Raw genomic sequence first — 22,118 nt, 5'->3', positions numbered from 1 at the left:
CGATTCGTTTTAAGTAGTATTCGTCTAATCGACTAACGAACTTTTGGGCTTTTATATGGGTTGATACCTTGTGTGTGTATATATGTTGACGAATTGTGAAGTAAGCATGATTATGAGAATGTGTATTAATAAAGTGATTCATTTAGTTATGTGAATGTAATACTTTAGTCAAAGCCGAATTCATTACTTGAAACTTACTAAGCTTTAAAATGCTTACCCCGTTGCTTTGGCTCTCTGTTTTATAGATTTTGTTCGTTAGCTATCAGATTCGGGATCATCGAAGTCGAAGTCATCCACACTATCAAAGCTCTTTTGGTACTCTTTTAGTTGAACTCTGGATATGGCATGTATAGGACTACCCCTTGTTGTTTTAAGCACTTTTTGTGATGTGTGTGTGTACAGCCATGCGAAAATGGCTTGTAGAAGTGGAGTATGGCATTAGACCATTTGTGTTTATGTATGTATATATGGTTTCATGATGTGACTATGGTTTGGAATGGAAGTGTTGGGCAAATGATCAGCCATTGGAATGGCTAAATATGATCATATGTGGACCTATGTATGACAAGACCCTAGTTGGTCCATGGTAACCACGAAATAGGTAAAGTTTACCTTGAAAACAGATGCTGACAGCAGCAGTGGTGTGGATTTGAAAAATCACAAAAATTTGTAGGAATGGAATTAAATAGTGAATAAATTATGTAATCGAACCTTGATGAATCTATTTTCATATGAAAGTAACAAAAAAATCATATGAACAGTATATTAAGAGATATTAAAGTTCTCGTGAAACAGGGCCAGAACGGTTTCTGGATCTCCTGTTTCGACTTTGAAAATTTACCATAAATTAACCAGAGATAATTATGAGTCATACCACATATGTATAGATTCCTCTCTGAGTCTAGTTTCTATAGAAACAAACGGTATCAGTATTGGAGCCCTGTACAAGGAGATATCCAAGTCGTAATGCGCAAAGGTCAGGGTAGTCGATCCCTGTAACATGGGAGACTTTGACTAATAAACTGTACTAATTGGCCCGACCAAAAATTCTAGAAAAAAATATGTAGATGGGCATGTGAGTCTAGTTTCAGGGACAAATCACGAAACTGATTTTCGAGTTGTGAAACTCAAGATATGATTTTTAAAGCGACTATTACGCAGATTGGCAGTGTCTGGAAAATTTTTAAAAGTCTGTTAACACCTCGTGTTCGACTCCGGTGACGGTCTCGGGTTCGGGGTGTTACATTTATAGTGAACCGGAAGCTTGTTGGATTGGAAGCTTCGTAGAGATCACTTATACCATCCATCGGCCCATGTCGGTACAATATGGTAAATCAATTATGGTTTTAAGGGCATGTATAGGATATATTGGCCATATTGGCATGTAAATGTAAATGATGCTTGTAATCTAGCCATATGAATGACTAGTAATGGTTTGTTTTGATATATTTGTAATGTCATACTATGGTAACTACATGTGTGTTAAGTAGTTGATCTATTATGTCTAACATATGGACTAGACTAAGGCAAGGTTATGAATATGTATGCATGTAATGGTATGCTATGTTGAATGATAGAGTTTGCTTAACTTGAATGCTTGAAATGGTTGGTATTTGGATGTGAGTTTAAGTGCAAGTCATTGTTGTGATTTTGGGTCAGAAATGAAACTAGAAGTGGCTTTATTTTGTCCACATGAGCAGACACATGGGCATGTGTCTAGACCGTGTGTGACACACGGCCTGGTACATGGGCGTGTGGTCTGGTCGTGTGTCCCCTGTAACTTAAAAAATGAGAAATAGAATGTTCAGAATCAGGCAAACAGGCGTGTGTCTCAGCCATGTGGTTGACACAGCCTTGAACACGGGTGTGTTACACAGCCGTGTGAAAACTGAACCTAAAATTTGAAAATAAAATTCGCCACACGGGGTGTGACTTGACCGTGTGACTTCAATTTCTTCATGCCTTAAAAGTCAGAGAGTTACACGAGTTAGGGACACGGGCGTGTGTAGTACATGGCCCAACCACACGGCCGTGTTCCTAGACCACACATGCGTGTGAGCCCTACAACCTTGGAAAATTTTTGAAATGTCGTGAAAATTTTTATGAGTATCCGATTAAGTCCCGACTTGATTGTAATGCTCGTATTGGGCCTCGAGGGTCCAATTAAGGGACATTTTGAATAATCTCAGTAATTGAATAGTAATTTATGTAAATAAATTGTAAAGTGTTTTGAATGTTCCGGTAATGCTTCGAAATCCTGTTTTGACGATAGATACGGGTTAAGGGTGTTACAGCCTGCCACTTAGCCACCCTTCTTCTCCTCTATTGAGAGAATGGAGTTAAAATCCCTAATAACCAACCAACGATAATGACCTGAAGGGATAGATAACCGTAAATCCTTCCAAAAAAGCCTAATTTTTTTGTCTATTTGGGCAACCATAAACGAAAGAAATAAAAATCAACCGCTACTAAAGAATAGATGATATACAAGACAAAATAAACTAAAGATGATTTCTGATCACCTCTACATTAATAGACTCCTTCCATCCAAGTCAAATACCACCCAAGAAGCCAATTGATCCCATCCTATGAGTTCTATCCTACCCCAATTTTGCAATAATAGTATCAACTTTAAGACTGCTGAACCTTGTTTCAAGCAAACTAAAAATATCTAGTTTAAACTCATTATTATATTCCCAAGAAATTCTTGGAAATTTCGGATTTGCACAACCCTACACATACCAAGATAAAATGGATAAGTTCATATTAAAAATTTTAAAAAAAGGGAACACACTTACTGTAGAGCATGGACAGAACTATCCAAGCCTTCAGTTTCTTCCGTCAATTGTTCCTTGGCAGCTTGGTTATCCAACTTTGAAGAAATAAGATTCGTTGCCATCTTTGTGAACCCTGCAAGAGAGACCCATGAATTCCCCATAGCCTTAAAACAATTACTTGGTCTCTTAAGAGTTTTATTAATCTTCCAACCCCTCATAGGGTCTCTTGCTTTTCTACCATTGTCATGACTATTAACTGATTTAAAAGCATTCCCCAAATTAGTAGCTATATTTAACACCCTTTACCCCAATCAAAATCGAACTAGAGGTTGCTTGGAAAGTGACTAACGAATGGTTATTGGAATCAAGAAATCCTTCATTTATGGTCACTGCCACAACTTCCACTTCTCCAAATGCAATATTAAAATGAAGAGTTTTTTATCATTAAAACTTGCAAGACCCGTTAGCACTGTACCATCCAAACCCCCAACTTCACAATCAAGAAATTCAGCAGAAATGACAGCAACAGTGTCGGCCTACCTAGAATTGGAAAGAAGGGCCCCACCTAATAAATGGTCCTCCAAAGTCGCAATAGGCCCCAGCACACTGCTGGGCCTTGAACGCTGCCCAGTCTATAGCCCACCTGAAGTGCTTGGCCCCTTGTCATGTGTGTTGGACTTGGAAATTTTAAAAACAAAATTAGTATTTTTATTAATTAAATCACCCACTGACCTTTCCCAATTTCCAACTTAGGTTCCTTTCCCTTGATGGTAACTTTCTAGTATCTTCCTTAACAACATTCTCCCATTAATTTCCATAGCTGAATATCTCTCCCTTTTCCCCAAAAAAATTAAATTGAAAGATAAGGCATGAAACCTTAACCCCGACAATTTATCCCCTTTTCCTGTCTTTCCATGTTTGCATTGCTCACACAAATTGTTCCTAGACCTCCTCTCTACCAACATCCAAGGACCGAAGTCTCCATTTCTAATCACCAAATCGACATCTGTTCATGGGTTTTCGATCGCTGGAGTAATTTCTCCTGAATTGTTCTCTGTTGCTTGTATATGCAGACAACCATCCTTGGAGTGGCCATACATTCAACACACGAAGCAGACTATCAGTAAGCTTTCATACTCAATTGGTTGAAGATTTCCATTGATTAGGACTTGTGAGATTAAATGTTTCTCCGGATTGATAAATACAACCATTCACATGTAACGACCTCTAGTTTGGCTGTCTGTATTAAAATCCAATTTGGTGACCTTCCCTACCATTCCCTCAATTTCCTATAATATCTTTCTTTTTTTTTTTGAAGAGATGGCTAGGCAATCATAGGAGTCTAATCCAAGCTAAGACATTACTAGGATAGGGACTCGTCAAAGTGAAATTAATAGTCCAAGGCTAAATCATCAAGTATTATCAGAAGATAATCCATGGACTCTATGATAAAACCTTCTCATAATCCTCAAAATTTTGGAATTTTGCTAAAAAATATCCATTTTCGATATCCATCATTTGGAAGGGTTGAGATGGTCTTCAATGTCCATAAACCTTTTTTTGTAAAGTTGTAAACCCAATATTCCTTCCCAACAGCTTAAGAATCATAGAAGTGGACATGTCTTTGACTAATAAATTTTGAACTCTATCCGAGAAATCAATAGCGAGAATGTCATTGATTATCAACTTTTTAACATCACCTTCCAGTAAAGAGAAAACCTCATTGGCAATGCTCGAAGCTCTCTCCCCATAAGTACTGGTGAATCTTTTCCCCAACCTTATCTTTCTAGGACAGGGTTGGAGACGGTGTTGAATCCACAGCCATCTCATATTCAATATTAGACGTCAGGTCCTTGAGACTAGCCTTCTTGGTATTTGGATTGCCAAAAAAATCATCCTTTTTTTCATTGTTTTCACACAAAGAATCCATTTATCCTCTTTTCATTGTTTTCACATAGAGAATCCATTTATCCTAAAGCATATGAAGATTTTAAGCTGGGCGAGTCTTTCATAGGTAAGTTAATCTTCATGTCAAGTAATTGTGTAACACCCTAAACCCGGCCCAGACGTTATTGCCAGATCTGACGTGTCACATGGACTTACGACTTAGTATGCATTCGTTGGTTTAAGTGATTGGGGTGGTCTTTGTAAAAACAGCGGTTGAATGAAAAGCCGGTTTATCAACCTTTAGGCTATCCATTTGTTGTGCTTGTTGAGTCTTGGAAAATGTTTATTAATTTTGAAAACCCGCGCAGCCTAACACTAGCAGTTTCGACATAGTATAAATATAATCAGAAAATAAAACTACAGCGGAAAAAGAAATTTAAATAGCGGCCTTATTACAACTTAAAACCCAAAATTAAATCAGAATATAAAATAATAAAAATAAACTAACTTAGAAAAACCAACTTTGCGATGATGTGGCCACTCCGAATCCCTCACAGCTCCAAGCCCACTATGGTTGGGGATTTCCTGTAGAGATGAAAATAAAGGGTGAGTTCGGTAAACTCGGTGTGTAACATAACCCAACCATAGCCCAAAACAGATCAAACCTCAGAGTCAGACTTATCTGGGCCTTGGCCCAGTACAGAAATCAGAATGAAACCCATAGGCCCATAGCAAATACAGAACAAATATATCATGAATGCAAAAATCCCAACCCAGATCCATCCATAACACCCCCGTACCAGCCTTACACCATGTGGGGAGACTACTCGACCCACCCAACAGCTACACACCAAAGAAATTGCAGCGAAGCTGCCAGATATTGTGACGAAGTCACCAGATCTAGATATTGTGGCTAGGCCACCAGAACAGATATATATATGTGGCGAAGCCACCAGATTGTAGCGAGGCTGCCAGATATTGTGACGAAGTCACCAGAACAGATATATGTGGCGAGGCCACCAGATTGCAGCGAGGTTGCCAGAACGCTTCCTCCATCCATATAAACCCATGTCCCATGCAACAGTAATAATATGTCATGGCATACATATACAGAAACAGAACTTCATGCTTTTCAGAAAAAAATAACCCTAGGGGTAAAATCGTAATTTTGCATGCATAAGGATATTTTAATAATTATTACCTATTGCTAAAGTTTCATGCTCATTCTAACGTTTACCAAGTAATCAGAAGTACTTACCTCATCTTTTTACCAAAGTGGGCCCGTTGGCCCATTGGCTCGTTTTCAACCCATTGGCCCGTTTTCGGCCCATTAAGCCCAAAAAAATCGTTGTGCACGAAAATGCACACTTTGCACTCTAATCATCCAAATGCACCATATTCATTAACAACTGTCTCACGAGCGCTCGCACGCTCGCGAGTTCACAAAATACCAACGTTTCGGTATTTCGGATTTTACCAATTCAATCTAAGGGAGGGTGTCGTTTACACACCTGGTTGATGACGATTGATGATGATATCTCCCATGCGATAATCCTGTTAGGAGACTGCAATTAATCCGTGCTCCAAACACTCTTAGCTGACGCCCAACCCAAACGAACACGTCACAAAGCGAAAGGGATCAACCAAGAAGGCTATGCCTATTCTCCTCATGGTTTGCTCTATTTAAAGCCAGCTCTCCATCTACTCTTATGTTAGCTTCCCGATGTGGGATACCTCCATCACCAGAGTTTAAAACCAACACCAACTCTTGCCGTCGCAACATAGAAAAATAATCGACCTTTGCGTGTCAAGAGATTCGAACCAAAGTCCTCTCACATGCCAACTCACGCCACCACCACTAGGCCATCAACTCATTTGTGTCATAAATCCAACACATTAAACTTTAAAGCGCACCTACTTGCTTCTAGATATATTGAAAAGAAAAACCAAAATATACTGCAAGAGCAAAGACTTGAACCTTGGACCCCTTGCTTCCTCTATGGCGTCACTTCCTTGTCCCCTAAGTGGCACCACCTTGCCACTACACCACAGTCCTTTTTGTGTCATCTTTTACCCCTTTACTCTTAAAAGCCCAAACGCCAATTGCATCACATGTTCATAAAATTAAAATTTCGAAGGCTACCACGGATTTAACTTAAGTTTGGGCCTTCCAAAGGCCCACTAACGTACTAAAATATATATTAACCAACCAGAACACACACAAATTTTAAAAATCACAGAAACACAGAAAACCCGAAATTTGGAGCGTTACAAATTGACTCAGTGAAAATATTTTAGATGAGATGATTAGGTGTAACATGCTTATATTATTTGTATAAAGTATTGAATAAATTAAGAATATTATGATTTTATGTTAGTTTCATTTTCTTAGCCCTTGAAAGGAGGCAATGGTCACTCGAAGTGGGAAAAAAAATCCTGCATAATAATTGGTTTTTTAAGTTATAACACTTGAATTTAGGGGCTTAAAGATTTACAATCTCAATTTTTATATAAACGCAAAATGTAATAAAATACATAGTGATTACTTGTTCATAGTTTCAAAAATCCACATTTTTTCACATATGCAAAGCTTTGGTTTCTTTCCTAACTAACGATGACACAATTACAAAAACCACTTTAAATAGAAATAAAGCTTAATATTATTATCACTCAATCAAGATAATACAAAGAAATAAAAATTGAAGTTCTACACTTTTAGCTCAGTGTAAGACATCTAATTATACTAAAAAACTTCCTTAATTAACTCAACTACTTTGACTACCAGAAGCTACCGCGCTTCTATTTTATTTTCACCAATAAAGGACCAAATATGCTAACTGACTCCTAATAAAAATGAATAATTTGACCAATGCATAACTAGTCGAAAGTTGCACTAAATTTTGACATTCCCCCTTAGTGCAAACTTGCAGTTAATGTCACCAAGAACCTCACAAAAACTTTCAAACTTGGCTTTCGAAAGTGCCTTAGTAAATATGTCAACAACTTTCTTTTTTGTTCGTAGTTTTAGCAACTTAATATCATGAGTTAACACTTTCTCTCAAATAAAATGTAATAAGTTTCAATGTGTTTCATACAAGAATGAAACACTGGATTTCCAAAAAGCTTTATTACACTCTCATTATCACAATAAATCTAAATTTTTGATTGAGAGTAGTCACCATTTCTTGAATAAGTATCTTGAGCCACAAACATTCTTGACTAGCCATTGTAGTTGCTACATATTCTGCTTCACAACTTGTGTAACAGCCTGATTTTGGGTCTAGTCGAAACAGTAGTTTCGGGAACATAAATCCGACGTAGTGAAGTTCATTTTTATTATATTTTTATAGTCTATAATTTCACAGAATGATTTCGTGAATATTTTATTCGAAAATTTCGACGTTTGGGCACTCAATTTAGTCAAGAGGACTAAATTGTAAAAAAGTACAAAAGTTGAGTTCTACATGTTAGAGGTGTCCAAAATTGTTATGAAATTTTAAATTGGAGGTCTTTAAAAGATAATTAGACTACTGGGTAATTTTTTGGACAAAAATGGACATGAAATAGGTGAAATAGAATATTTTTAAGTTAAGGGCATTTTAATAATTTGGTAATTAAATGAATTAAAAAGCCAAATTAAAAGCCAATTTTTGCTCATCTTCAACCCCTGGGCCGAATTTCACATGAGGAAGACATAGCTAGGGTTTTGCAAGCTTCCAAGCTCGATTGTAAGTTCGTTTTAGCCCCGTTTTTAATGTTCTTTATATTTTTTAGATCCTCGTAGCTTGGTTTAGCTATTTCCACCATTATTTTGAGCTAGGATTTGTGTTTAAAATTTATCCATGGATGAAATACATGTGTTTTAATGTTTTATGGAAGAATATGAAAGTTTGGGGTGTGATAAATAACTTTTACTAAGTGATCTTTGATGAAATTGTATAAAAGGACCTATTTGTAAAAGTTGTAAAATTATTTGTAGAAAATGTAATTTAGTGAAAAATGTGAGCTGCTATAAGAGGGAACATGAATCGGCTAGGCTTAGGATTTGAGAAAAATAAGTGCTTTTCATCTTACGAGCCTAGGGACAAAATTGTAAATATGTGAAACTTTAGGGGAAAAATGTAATTTTTTCATATTGTGATTTTTGGACTAAATTGAATAATGTGAGGATTAAATGAGTTAAATGTGTTATTATATATCAATAAAGACGAGGAATTGACCTTGATCTGGTAAAAGAAAAGGTTGTGGACTAAATTGCAAATTCGTCATATTTTGCACCGAGGTAAGTTTGTGTGTAAAGAATGCATTTTTTTATTTACATTATCACATTTTATTATGTTTTATGAAATATGGCTGAATACTGAATGAAATTTACAAGTATCGAAAAGTGAGAAATTTCCTGGTTGAACATTAGGAACAGAATAGGATACAAGTGACATGTCACTAGTGACTCAAGTGTAGTACTATCTGAAGGCCACTTTGAGAAGAGATAGGTTGGTCACAAGTGTGGTACTATGTGAAGGCCATTTTATGAAGAAAGATAGCTTTGGTCACATGTGTGGTACTATCTGAAGGCCACTTTGTGAAAAAGGTAGCTTTGACTACAAGTATGGTACTATGTACAGGCTACCGAGTATCCGTTATTATTCCGATGTGTTCAATGGGAAATGACTAGGTGTAATTGAATGTGACTGGGATGAATAAGTGTAGGTACGTGTGTGTAAACTTATGAGCAATGTGCTCGATATGTGATCGAACTTTGGTAAGATTGATATAGAGTAAGTGTTACAAAGAAAGTTACTACAAAGAAAATATGAAAGAGTGAAATTTAGTAATAAAACAGTTTTGGATAGCAGTAGTTGTGTGACTTTGAAAAATCACCAAAAATGGTAGAAATCAAATTAGAGGTTGAATAAGATATTCAATTAAAGCTTATTGATTCTATTTTCATATAAAGGAAACAGTGTAAGAAAAATAATTTCATAGTATGAGATGTTTGAATTTTTGTGAGATAGAGTCAGAATGATTTAGAAATCCCCTGTTCTAATTTGGGAAAATCATTAAAAATTGTAAAAAAAATAATTATGGGATATAATTTATATCCTTAAAATCCTTAATTAGTATATTTTCAAAATAAACAAACGGTGAACATCATCTGAATCCCGTATGAGGAGATAATTAATTTTTAGTGAAGAGGGGTCAGAACTATTGGATAGAGAAACAGGGGTGAATTTAAAGAATAAACTGTACTTATTGGCTAAACCAAAAATTCTGAAAATTTTATGTTAAGAATATATGCGACTCTAGTTTCTGGAAATATTAGCAGATCTTAATTTGGAGTTCCATAGCTCCAGATACAAATAATTTAGTGACTGTGACTAGAATAGACAACTTGTTTTGAACTTGAGTAAATAGTGGATCTATGTGTAGTTATGATTGTATTATTTTGAAAACATATTTTGAGGATTTATAAAAGCATGTTAATAATTTTTTTATTATTTACATACCTACTTACTGAGCTATATGCTCAATCCCCTCACTTTTCCCTTGTTTTATAGTTTACCAAGCTAGCTCAGGGTACAGATATCGTAAGAGATCCATCCACACTATCCATTCTTTTGGTATTTTGAAATTCATATTTTGAATTATGGCATGTATAGAGGACTTGGTTATTTTTTTATATGTGATAATTGATTTGGCCTAAAATGTTGGCCTTTAATATTTGATAACTCATTTTGTATAAGGCCAACGATGTTAGGCAATATGAGTTTAAGTTATATGTTATGATGATGCATTTTGTGAGAGGCATGAGTTGGTTGAATGAGAGTGTAATGACAAAGTATGGAAAATGTGGCATGTGAATGGTTGTGTAAAGGACACAGCCTTGGATACGGGCGTACGCCCCTAATTTTAAGAAATTTTCCAAAGTTCTCGGTTTAGTCCCGGACCACTTCCATAGTATGTTTTGACTTCTTAGATCCATATCAGGGACTTAGTGATGAAAATTGAAAAGTTTAATTTGGATGTAAAAAAATTATGTTTTGATTTTGTACGATTGCATGTGTATGTTCTGGTAATGCCTCGTATCCTGTCCCGGCGTCGAACACGAGTAAGGGGTGTTACAACATGGAAGAGCCACCACGACTTGTTTCTTACTGCACCATGAAATTATAGTTGAACCTGTTGTAAAATAGAAACTTGTTGTGGAGTATCTGTCATTAACGTCACCAGCCCAATCTGCATCTACAAAGCCACTTAAAGAAAATGACTTAGATTAATCATACATTAACCATAACTTAGAGTGCCCTTTACATAACAAAGATTCCTCTTTGTTGCAATTACACGAATCTCACATGATTGATCCATGAATTGTGAAATAGCTCCTACAAGAAATGCAATATCAAGTCATATGATGGTTAAATAGAATAAACTACCATCAATTTGACGAAAAAATGTCACATCTTCCAACAACTTTCCTTCATTTTTAGCTAACTTGAGATGAGGTTCCATAGGAGTAATTTTTGCTCTTGACTCCTCCATACGAAACAATTGCAATGAACTTGTTGCATATATTTTTATGAGACAAAATAACCATCACAATTTTAAATTTCCAAACCAAAAAAACAACTAGGTTCACCAAAACTTTTCATTTTGAAAATGAACCAAAAAAGCATCTTGAAAACTATTAATTTCAACAGCACCGTCACCTATAATAACCATATCGTCCACATAAAGCAAGAGCAAAGTGCACAAAGTGGGTATGTTCTTAACAAATAAGCTTGGATCAACAGTTGAAGATTTAAAGCCACAAAAATCTAGATATTGAGCAATCTTACTAAACTAAGCACGAAAAGTTTTTTTAAGGCCATATAATGCTTTCTTGAGCTGACACACATGATTTGGGTATTCCTTAGAGATAAATCATTGTGGTTATTCCATGAAAATTTCACGATCTAACTCACTATAGAGAAAAGCATTTTTTACATCTAGTTGCCATAATTTCCCACCTTTATTGAGAACCAAAGAAATGATTGTTCGAATAGTTATCATTTTCGTGATGGGGCTAAAAGTCTCATCATTATCAAAACCGTATTGTTGGGTGAAACCAAGAGCAACAATGTGAGCTTTGTACCTCTTGATAGTACCATCATCTCGTTTCTTTAATTTGTAAACCCATTACAGGTAAATAAATAAGCATCCATTGGTTTTGGTACAAGCTCCCACATGTCATTCTTGTTGAGTGCTAAAATTTCTTCTACCATTACATTTTCCCATTCTAGAATTCATTTATCTTCATTGCACTATTTTGGCTCATTTTCACATGAACCTCCCATGAACAAACAAGACAAAACAAAAAAATGATTCAGCTCAACTACATAATCAAACAAATGATCAGGTAGCATTTTTTGTCTCGGAGGATTTTTCCTTATGGTAACCTTAATACTTGTTGTGACTTTTGTATTCTCCTCGGGTTGAATGCGTCCCTCAGTTAAATAAATATTTTTTCCTAATATGGAATCATCAAGAAAAAGTGCAAGATTAGTTGTACCTTTTTCTCTATTTGCATCACCCTTGAGAGTTGAAACTTCGTCGAACACATCAAGAGAGGTAATAACCTTATTTTTTTCTAGATCCATACATTTCCAACCTTTCCTATTAGAATCATAGCCAGAAAAAATGAACATAACAGATAGACCCAAAAATAGAAAAATAACTCACATTGGGTTTACGTTGATATAAAAACTCAAAGGGTGATGGTTCTGTCATTAGAGAAGTAGGCAATTGATTTATGACATGACAAGAAGTTTGATAAGTCACTGCCCATAGTTCTCTTAGAATATTCTTTGCATGTAGCCAAGACAAACAAACTGATGAAAGATGAGCTAATTTGCGTTCAGCAACCTTATTTTGTTGTTGGGTTTCTGGACAAGTCATTTAATGCTGAATCCCATGCCTCACTTAAAAAAGTAATTATATAGGATTTTTCTTTTCCCACTTCGAGTGACCATTGCCTCCTTTCAAGGGCTAATAAAATGAAACTAACATAAAATCATAATATTCTTAATTTGTTCAAAACATTATACAAATAATATAAGCATGTTATACCTAATCATCTCATTTAAAAGATTTTCACTGAGTCAATTACTTGACATCATGCTTAAACTAAATAAATGTAGAAAGTGCCTCACTTTTCCATTGTAAAAAATATACCCAGGTAAAAAGAGAAAAACCATCCACAATCACCATCACATAATGAAGATCAGTGTAGCTTGACGTTCTCGTTGGCCCTAAAAGATCTTACTATACTAATTGTAATGTTACCGATGCTCTACTCTTTGAACTTGAGAAATGAAAATAATGAGATTTTCCATATTGGTAGCCTGGAAAAATCTCATGATGATGATTATATTTAAAATACAAATACCATCAATAAATTGGTTTATGGAAATCTTCCACAGCAATAGAAAACCCACATAACCCAAGCAAGCATGCCAAAACGTTGAGCTTGTAGTATTACCAGCCTTTTTAACATATTCATCACTTGTAGATAAAACATATAAAGATTCTTTTCTTTTTCCAAAAAACAAAACATCAACATCAATGTACTTCAAATTTAAGAGAATACGAACATCATTAGGACAATAAAGAACATACCTTCCCGAATATGTTATTTGAAATACAGAAGCAACATTTTTATTTAATCCAAGAACATGATAAACATCCTTGAAGAGTACATTTTTATCATTTAAATCTCCTTCTTTTATCACAAGATGTAATGAATTATCAACTATGACAATAATCTTCTTCTCACAGTGTAGATGAACATTTGATAAAAGAGTATTATTTCCAGTTACATGATGAGAACAACCAAAATCATCAATTCATTCCTTGTTGTAGTTATCCTGGTGCACAACAAAAGACATGTTTTTTTGTTGATCAAGAACTTTAATAGATTGAAATTGCTCCCACGTTAATTGTTGAAATTCAGTGCTTTCATTGTAACACCCAAATTTGGCGAGTTCTGAGTCTGAACAAGTGCCCCAAAGAAAATCTGATTGGCACGATCCTATTTGCCAAGATGACATTTTTGGCACACTAGTAGGGTACATAGACAACTATAGGAAGTAAGGAAATGGATGGTCTTTGAGAAGTGTATGATTATGTAAAAGGAGAGATTGGCAAGGATATTAAGGATTTTTTTTAGTTATAAAAAAACATTGCCAAGATAAGGTACGCCCAGTTTGTCCAATTAAGGTATAAGTTACATACTAACAAGATGGTTATGATGGAACGATGGTCAAATCAAAGATATAAAAAGATTTTAGAGTCTAGAATACGTATCTCTACAGCTATAAATCACTAATAAGAGCAACCTTGAAAGTTAATGACACATGCCATGTTTTACTAGGAGAGCATTGGTTTTCTCTATAAATTATTGCAACTTAGTTTAGAAGGAAAATAAGTTATATTCTCCTTTTATTTGTTAAAAACCATTAATGCTTGGCTCTAGAAGTTCATTAGAAATTTCTTGCTAAGCAAAAACTAAGGATTGGAGTTAATGTATTGGATGGTCTCCTCACCAGGGGTAAGTATTTTAAACTTACATATGGCTTTCCACGAGAGTAAGCTTGCCTATGTTTATAAATGAAAATATATAGAAGTAAAGATTGACATAGAGGTTGATTAGGTTTTATACGAAATAAAGCCTATATGAATGAATTTTTGATAGTATTCCTATGTCTCATAAGCAGTGATTTCTAAGAGTTCGTGAATGGATGTGCGAGCTTGGAGATCACGTTAATATACGTGGGTGTTATGTAAGTCCTAAGCTGTGGGTGTTATGTAAGTCCTAAGCTAACTCTTGCAAGTAGTATTTATGTTTCAGGGACATCTATGCTAAGTGACCAAATAGTGAAAATGAAACTAACAAAGTATGATGTAATAACTCTGATACAAAATGAAATGTTTATGGTCATGCATGTATGAAATGTATCAAATTTGATGACTTAAGTGTAGAGCATGAATTTAAATATTTATGGTCCGTATTTAAGTCTGAGAGCATGAATATATCTGCCATAAGCATGTCATTGTATGATGGGCCAATTCATGATGAGTCCATGTTTGTCTCCAGAGTCATTTAAAATGGTTTGTCGAGACTAAAAACATGAATATTTGAAAAGACAAGTCAATGGCCTTGGCACAAAGAAGATCATATCGTGTAAGACCGTAACTAGTGGGTTATGACATTATATGGAAAAAAGACTACAACTAGTGGGTTATGGTGACATATGGGAAGGACTAAAGAAAGGTTATTATCTAACGTGGTTCTTTGTGTGTCCCAGGATGATGAGGGGCAAACCTCATGAAATACGAGTCTAGGAAAATCCCTATTACCAAAACACCAGAAAAAGGACGCGCCTTTATGGAAAATATTTGAAATGGAAAGCCTTTGTGTCGAGTATTGAATATAAAGAAATGCCTATGTGACAAAACGCTAGACATGAAAGTCATTCTAGCGAGTACTGAATGTTAAGGAACACCTTTTTGGCAAAACTCAAGAAAGGTAATCCTATGTGGCGAACTTCTGAAAGGAAATGCCTCTGTGGAAAATCTTTGGACACGAAAAATTTTTGTGATTATTTTTGAAAAGAAACACCTTTATGGCGCAGTCTAAAGAACGATACCTATGCCGATCATTGAAGGGAACGCCTATGTAGTGGACCCTAAATAAAAGAAAAGAACCCATGGCGAATTCTAATAAAACAATGTATAAGGCATTCTGGGAGTACATTAATTATGACACATTTTGAAGGAAACCATGTGTACAACGAACTCTGAAAGAAAATTTCTATATAAAGTGTTAAGGCAAACCCCGTATAGCATCAAGGTAAGAATAATGAGCCAGTGTGAGTGGCGAACGAAGAGTATTCTGTCAAAAGATTCTCTAAAGTAGAAATGGTTAAGAAATCATGAAATGATAAGACGAAGATCATGAATGAGGGATCAAAAAAAATGAAAGGCAAGTTATGATCTCAGCATGAGGCATGTCCTCTACAGTACATTGGATGGAATCTTGGAAATGCATCTGTCAGATTCTAGAGAAGGATAAGAACAAGGGAGATGAATATGAAGTTCTCAAGTATGAATCAGGTAAAAGAGGATTTACTCACTAAGTTTTCATGAACTTACCTTTCTGTCTTTTATGTCACAAAAAAGCTTATTCAAGGCTATGCCAAGAGGGACAATGTCAGGGTTATGCCAACGCTAAAGAAATGACGAGATGGGTTGTTATGCATAAAGAGCGAGCTTGAAGTGGTGTGATCAAGTCTGACAGAAACACTACGAATGGGCTAGGCAATCTATTTAGAAGCCTTGTAGTAAGAATATAATGTGTTGGCCAAATAAGTGTAACTCATATATATATATATTTGTATACCCTCGCTGAATGAAGAGTCATGTTTAATGTTTGTAATTAGTTACTATATGTTCAGGCGTGATCTAGCTAGGCAACCCTATTAAATAAGATGTATATTGTTGAAAGTTTAAATGTTAAACATGAATAAGTCTATAATAGGAAATGCAACACTCTCGACCGGATCCAATTCGATAATTTGCTTTTGTTTCTTGCATTTTGACTCAATAATTTGCCTTAATATAGTCTAACTTCCCGCATCGATCACACACCACTTTCACCTGACAATCTCGTTTGAGGTGTCTAAGTTTTCCACACCTAAAATAAGCTTTGAAAGATGTTTTTGTCTACTCATTAGTTCCAAACTATTTTCTATAACCTATTGAAGGCTTTGAGTAGGAGTTCTTTCTCTTTTGAACTTTGACATAGAGCACATCATCTAATTTAAGAGAAAGCATATTGTTCCTGGTCATTTGCTTTAGCAAACCTTCCTGATTAGAAAGCAAATGGAAGGTTGATTCACCCACCCTTGTATGGATGAAACAAAGGGCGTAAAATCTTTTCACATTCCTCAAATAAGATAGTGACATAAGCGTGCATCACTCACTGGCTCTATCGTATCCAATTCTGAAATTTTAGAACACAAATTTTTTACTTTCAAAAAATATTCTTCAACAGAAAAATTACCTAAAGTTACAACCACTAGTTCAGTCTCAATATACTGTAATAGAGATGTATTCTTTTTAGTAAACAACTTTTGAAGAGTCTCCCACACTTGCTTTGGTGACTTTAGATCACAAACATGTTCAATGTATTCTCTATTGATCGATTTCTGCAAAGCAAATAGAGATTTGCCACACTTGACCTTTCATTTTCGTCGTAACTTCAAATTTCGAGGAGTATCATCTGGGATTGATGTTTCATCACCTTCAATAAGATCCAACAAATCTTGCCCCTATAGAAGAGTTTTCATGCATAGCTTCCAGTAATTATAATTATTACCAACAAGCTTGTCTACAGCTATTCCAGAAGAAGCACTTCCACTATTCATCTTGGCTGAGTAATAATATAAAAAACACTTGTGACTAGAAAGCGTTGCTACCAGTTGACATAATTACAAAGAAAAAAAAACACTATAAATATAAACAAAGCTGAATATTATTATTACTCTATCAAGATAATACAAAGAAATAGAAATTGAAGTGCTACACTTTTAGCTCAGTGTAGTACATCTATTTATACTAAAAAACTTCCTAAAATAACTTAACTACTTTGACTACAAGAAGCTAACGGGTCCTGTTTTATTTGCACAAATAAAAGACCTAATATGCTAATTGATTCTTAATAAAAATGAATAATTTGACTAATTCATAACTAGCGCAAAATTGCACTAAATTCTAACTGATGGTGTTCACAATTAACCAACATTCTTACAATATCTTGACATGGAATGCCCTATATTTGGCCCAACAATCAAGTTTTAATATGTAACCCTCTCAATATAAATCGAATAAGTAAAAGTCAACAATTAATTTCATAATTTCTTTTAAGTTTTCTTTCTTAAGAAAAAAATTGCAATAATTCGAAGAGAAGTACTTAGCAAAATGGTTTCCCATGCCTGAACTTCTATTTTATAATTTATTTTCTTTTGTTTTTGACCAAGAGTTGGAATTATGACCAAAATCTCAACACCCGTCCTTCTGTGACAAGTTTGCTGAATATTCCAACTGTTGAATGCGCGTTAGGATATAATAGCAGCTGCTAATGACAACACTTTCACATTTTTCTATCTCCAGAAAAAGGATCCCATTCTCCAATTATCTATATTGAGATATGCAATTAGCTGATCCTTATGTCAGTGTTCTAGAACTTTCTAGCGTAAAGGAACTATGGTATTCATATAACATTTTCATTCTCTCTTTTGGACCATCGATACAAATCACACAAGCTTAAAATATTCTTCTTTTATCATGCCCAATATACATTCTCATTTACAATTTTTTATTTGGATGAATTATTTAAATCTTGTTAACAAACTACGTGAATATTAAAAATCAGATGACGGTAATGATTTATTTATAAACTTTTAATGAAATTATAAGTCTCTACTACTCAATGAAATTATTGCTTATACAATAGTGTGGCCTACTTACCAGCAATCACTTCAACCTAACATTATTATATCATCTCTAATTTTGAGTCAATTTTATCAAAATTTTTAACCTTTTTTGTAAAAAAAATTTAAGTATTAGTATAAATTAGAATTTTTGTTAAATCTAAGAAATTTAATATATTTTTAAGAACTCGTAGTAGAATCCCTTAGATATACATTGTCTATGAAAACCATGTTTTCAAATATATGTATTCTTTTCTATTACCACCAATAATATTATCTTTTAAATTTATAAATATAAATGCATATTAAATAATTACAAACAAAATTAAGAATCGAAATATAGCTGATATGTACACAGAAACAAATAATCCAAATTAAGATTAATTAACCAAACTAAAATCAAGCGCATGGCAAATGAAACGAAAAAAATCCTAATTGTGGCTGCTGAATGCTGAGTTTGAAACTTTGCCATTGATAACCGTGTCAGCGACTCATTAGTGGTTACCAATGACAACTTCTATGTGTTGATATTACTTTGCATTTGAATAAGTTTGAACATATGAAGAACCCAACAGTTACCGAAATAACAATAATATATATTCATCCAGAAAACGAATAAGAAAATCCTAAATAAATGACCACCAAAATTGATTTTTGCAATTCATAGGTGATAAAACTAAATAAATCTATTAGGTTTCTGGCAGAAAGTTCATACGATTCATGTATCTTTGTACAATTAAGCTATAAATGTAATCAAACCTTATATGTATATATATATATAATAATGGTAAAAAAACAGTATATATACGACAGCGGCTCCCTTGTTTTAAAACCTTTGCTCAAGAGCATCAATGGTGATGTGCAAATCTTCCAAAGCATATCTGGCACTCTTTCGTCCCCTCCTTCAATTGTTCAGCAAAATCACAATCTGATACGTTATTTTGACTATTACAGAACATCAGCAACCGACCAAGTCATTGTCTCAAATCTCTCCCATTAATTCCCTTTTTTTCTTTCAAAGTGATCTCCCTTTCCCTTTGCTTGTATCAGAGGCTAATCGATAAAACGAAGATTCATCACCTTGAACACCAAAATTAGGGATGATCTGAGGTGGGTTTTCTCTATAGTGATGGCTTCCATGACCATGATCAAATGAAATAAAAGGTTGATTGTAATACTCAACAACGCCCCTACTGCTTGAATTAGGAGTTTGAATAATATTTTTCGACTTTCTATTAAGAGGTTCCTTAATACTACTACTTGTACCGCATTGCCTAGGTTGAGCTTGGTAAAACACTTTAGAAACCACTAACTCTCCATCTTTCTCATCTTCATTGTTACCAAGGTGATATTGATGCATTACCCAGTTTGTCTTCTCAGGTTTCTTTTGCCTGCCATAGTTAGTGTACAGTACTAATATTTTTTTGTATCCTTTCACTGTCCCACCCACCAAAACTGGTCTGGTTTTGCCTGTTTTATGCCACCTTGTTTCGCTTCCATCTTCATGACCGGTGTGCACTTTTCTTCTCTTCCTAGTCCCCGTTGTGTACGCCTTGGATGGTCGATGAAAGAAGTGTCGAATTTGCCCATCTTTGCTTACACCTGCACCGTTCAAAATGTTAATTCATAAAGAAAAAAAGAAAAAGGATTTTTACTCCTTCCTATGCATGAAACTAATTACGTGAATATATTGCTTATTTTGATTTGATCATTGACCACTCATTGCTTTTTAGAACATGATGAAGCAATTGGGATGGATTTAATTAAGAAAAAAAAATACGTGGTTTTGAGTAGAATCAAAGGTTCTCACGTAATTAGGCCACCTCAGAAACACGACACAACCAGCAATCCTTGACACTTTCCTTACAACATACTTTCATTGTGTTCTGAACAAATTTGCAGTAACTTTTTATATTTTCATCTAAAATTCGTCTACCAACACAGATAAAACTGATATTATTATAGCTTTAAGAACGAACCCCTAAAATAATCAGCAGCATGGAAGAAGTACCTGGAAGCCTCTCTGGATGAGTATAGCAAATTCCATTCTCGCCTTCAAGCGTTGGAATAAACTCATCAATCAAAGGATGAAGGTTGTACTTGTCCAATATTACCTTGGCTTCTAAATGCTCTAGAATTTCCTGGTCAGTGGGATCGAATTTCACTCCCGCTGGTAAACCAGGCAAGTCATGAATCCCCGCCTGAAAACCACATAAAATAAACTAGATAAATATTAGTACATAAAAGTTGTGAATGTGAAAAAGGATCTACTTACAGATTAAGTTAGGATTTTGTACGGACCTGATCTTGGTAGGGTATGTTATGGCCACATGAAGGGCAACTAATGGTTGAGGCGGCCGCGGCGGAGGTGGCGACGGAAACGATGGGTTCTTTAGTAGCTATATGCAGAGCTCTATCATCGACCGTGTTATTGCACCATGTCATCTCTACTGTTCTGATATGATTCCCATTACAAAGCTGATTTTCGCTTCTTCCCCCACGTCTTCAAACACGTAATACACAAAATTCTAACAAGGTTGACAAAAAAACAGAAAAAATAAATAAAGCAACATAAATAAATAATTAAAGCAAAACTTGTCTCTTCTAGAACACGTTTACAGATACCCACCTTTTTCTTTCTTGATGTTTGGCTATGGAATTTAATTCTACCAAGATTTTTATTCTTTTTTTTAAGAAAAAGAAAATAAAAAATTCTGCTTATGATTATATATATAGCTGGTTGCTGCTGTGTGCTATAAATTATTTGAAAACAGGGAGAAAGAATTTGAAGTGAGACCGAAGCGTGTAAAAGAAAGAAGAGAATGGGATTTGTTTGATTTCAGTAATTCTTTTTTAAGTGGCAAAATATTAGTAAATGTTGTTGCTTGGACGTCAAGTTGGGTTAGGTTAAAGTACATGCGATTGTATGATAGAAAGAATACGTGCAGTTGTCTGACCAAAACTTGCTTTTTCGCCTTAGGTTTAAACGTTATAGATGGGTTTAATTAAAAGCTTAATAAGAACATTTAACCATAAATAAAATAAAAAATTGATTAAAGAAAAAAAGAGTTGGAGTGCAGAGAAGGCAAACTGGTACTCTTTAGAGGACGTTTTACCTCTTTAGAAAAGGCCTTCAGCTCCAGTGTCAAACTAGAGTATTCTTAAAGCTACGAGTAAAAAATTAATACTATTAATAATGATTCGCTTTTTAGGGTTTTTAATATATAAATTAAAATTGAATTAAACTGAATTGAATGTAATTAAATAATAAAATTTAAAGTAAAAATTGATTTAATTAGTTATAATAATTTTATTGAATATGAATTTTAATACGGTAAAATTATTATGAGTTTGATGGAATAATAGAGAATTAATTATTGTATTAGATAATTATATGAAATTGTTGTAATAGAGAATTATTGATGTGCGCATATAATTATGTCCGATATATGAAGGACCCTGTATCGAATAAGGGTGGCCGCACATTGGGTGTGGGAACAAAGTATTTGTTGCCCACTACATAAAGTTATAGTAGAACTCTAGTTTTCTATTCAAATGTTATATTTTTCTTCTTTTTCTATTCTAATAAAACTCTAGTGATTTTTCTTTATATACGGAGAATATAAGATAACCGAATAAACACGACATTCATATTTAGGAAATAATTATTTAGGTTTAAATAAATTTTATTTTTCATGAATACTCAATTTATAGATTTGTGAAATTATAATAACAACTTCCTTAATTATTATATTTCAAATTTATAACTAAAAATTTTGATTTTGATTTCTGTAGAAACAAGTTAACTTTCTTCACTGGATAGTTATAATTTTTATTATGTGTTTAATTCTTGATAAAAGTTCACTCTCTTAATACTGAGAGTTAAATAATAGCGAAAAAGATTTCGCTATGTAACAAAATACTT

The 22,118-nt window shown here is 34.3% G+C and overlaps 1 protein-coding gene across 1 annotated transcript; it reads right to left on the bottom strand.

The window, feature by feature from the left end:
• Positions 1-18,780: 18,780 nt before the first annotated feature.
• On the bottom strand, positions 18,781-21,037 carry LOC107962297 (NAC domain-containing protein 73). Its single transcript, XM_016898617.2, has 4 exons — positions 20,823-21,037; positions 20,495-20,721; positions 20,205-20,394; positions 18,781-19,795 (listed from the first exon to the last, which is right to left on the bottom strand). The coding sequence occupies exons 2-4, from the start codon at positions 20,636-20,638 to the stop codon at positions 19,209-19,211; spliced, it is 921 nt and encodes a 306-aa protein (XP_016754106.1). The 5' UTR covers positions 20,639-20,721; positions 20,823-21,037; the 3' UTR covers positions 18,781-19,208.
• Positions 21,038-22,118: the final 1,081 nt, after the last annotated feature.

The sequence above is a fragment of the Gossypium hirsutum genome, chromosome A06, assembly GCF_007990345.1.
Source record: "Gossypium hirsutum isolate 1008001.06 chromosome A06, Gossypium_hirsutum_v2.1, whole genome shotgun sequence".
NCBI lineage: Eukaryota > Viridiplantae > Streptophyta > Magnoliopsida > Malvales > Malvaceae > Gossypium > Gossypium hirsutum.
The sequence above is the reverse complement of the archived record's forward strand: the minus strand, read 5'-3'. Positions and strand labels throughout refer to the sequence as shown.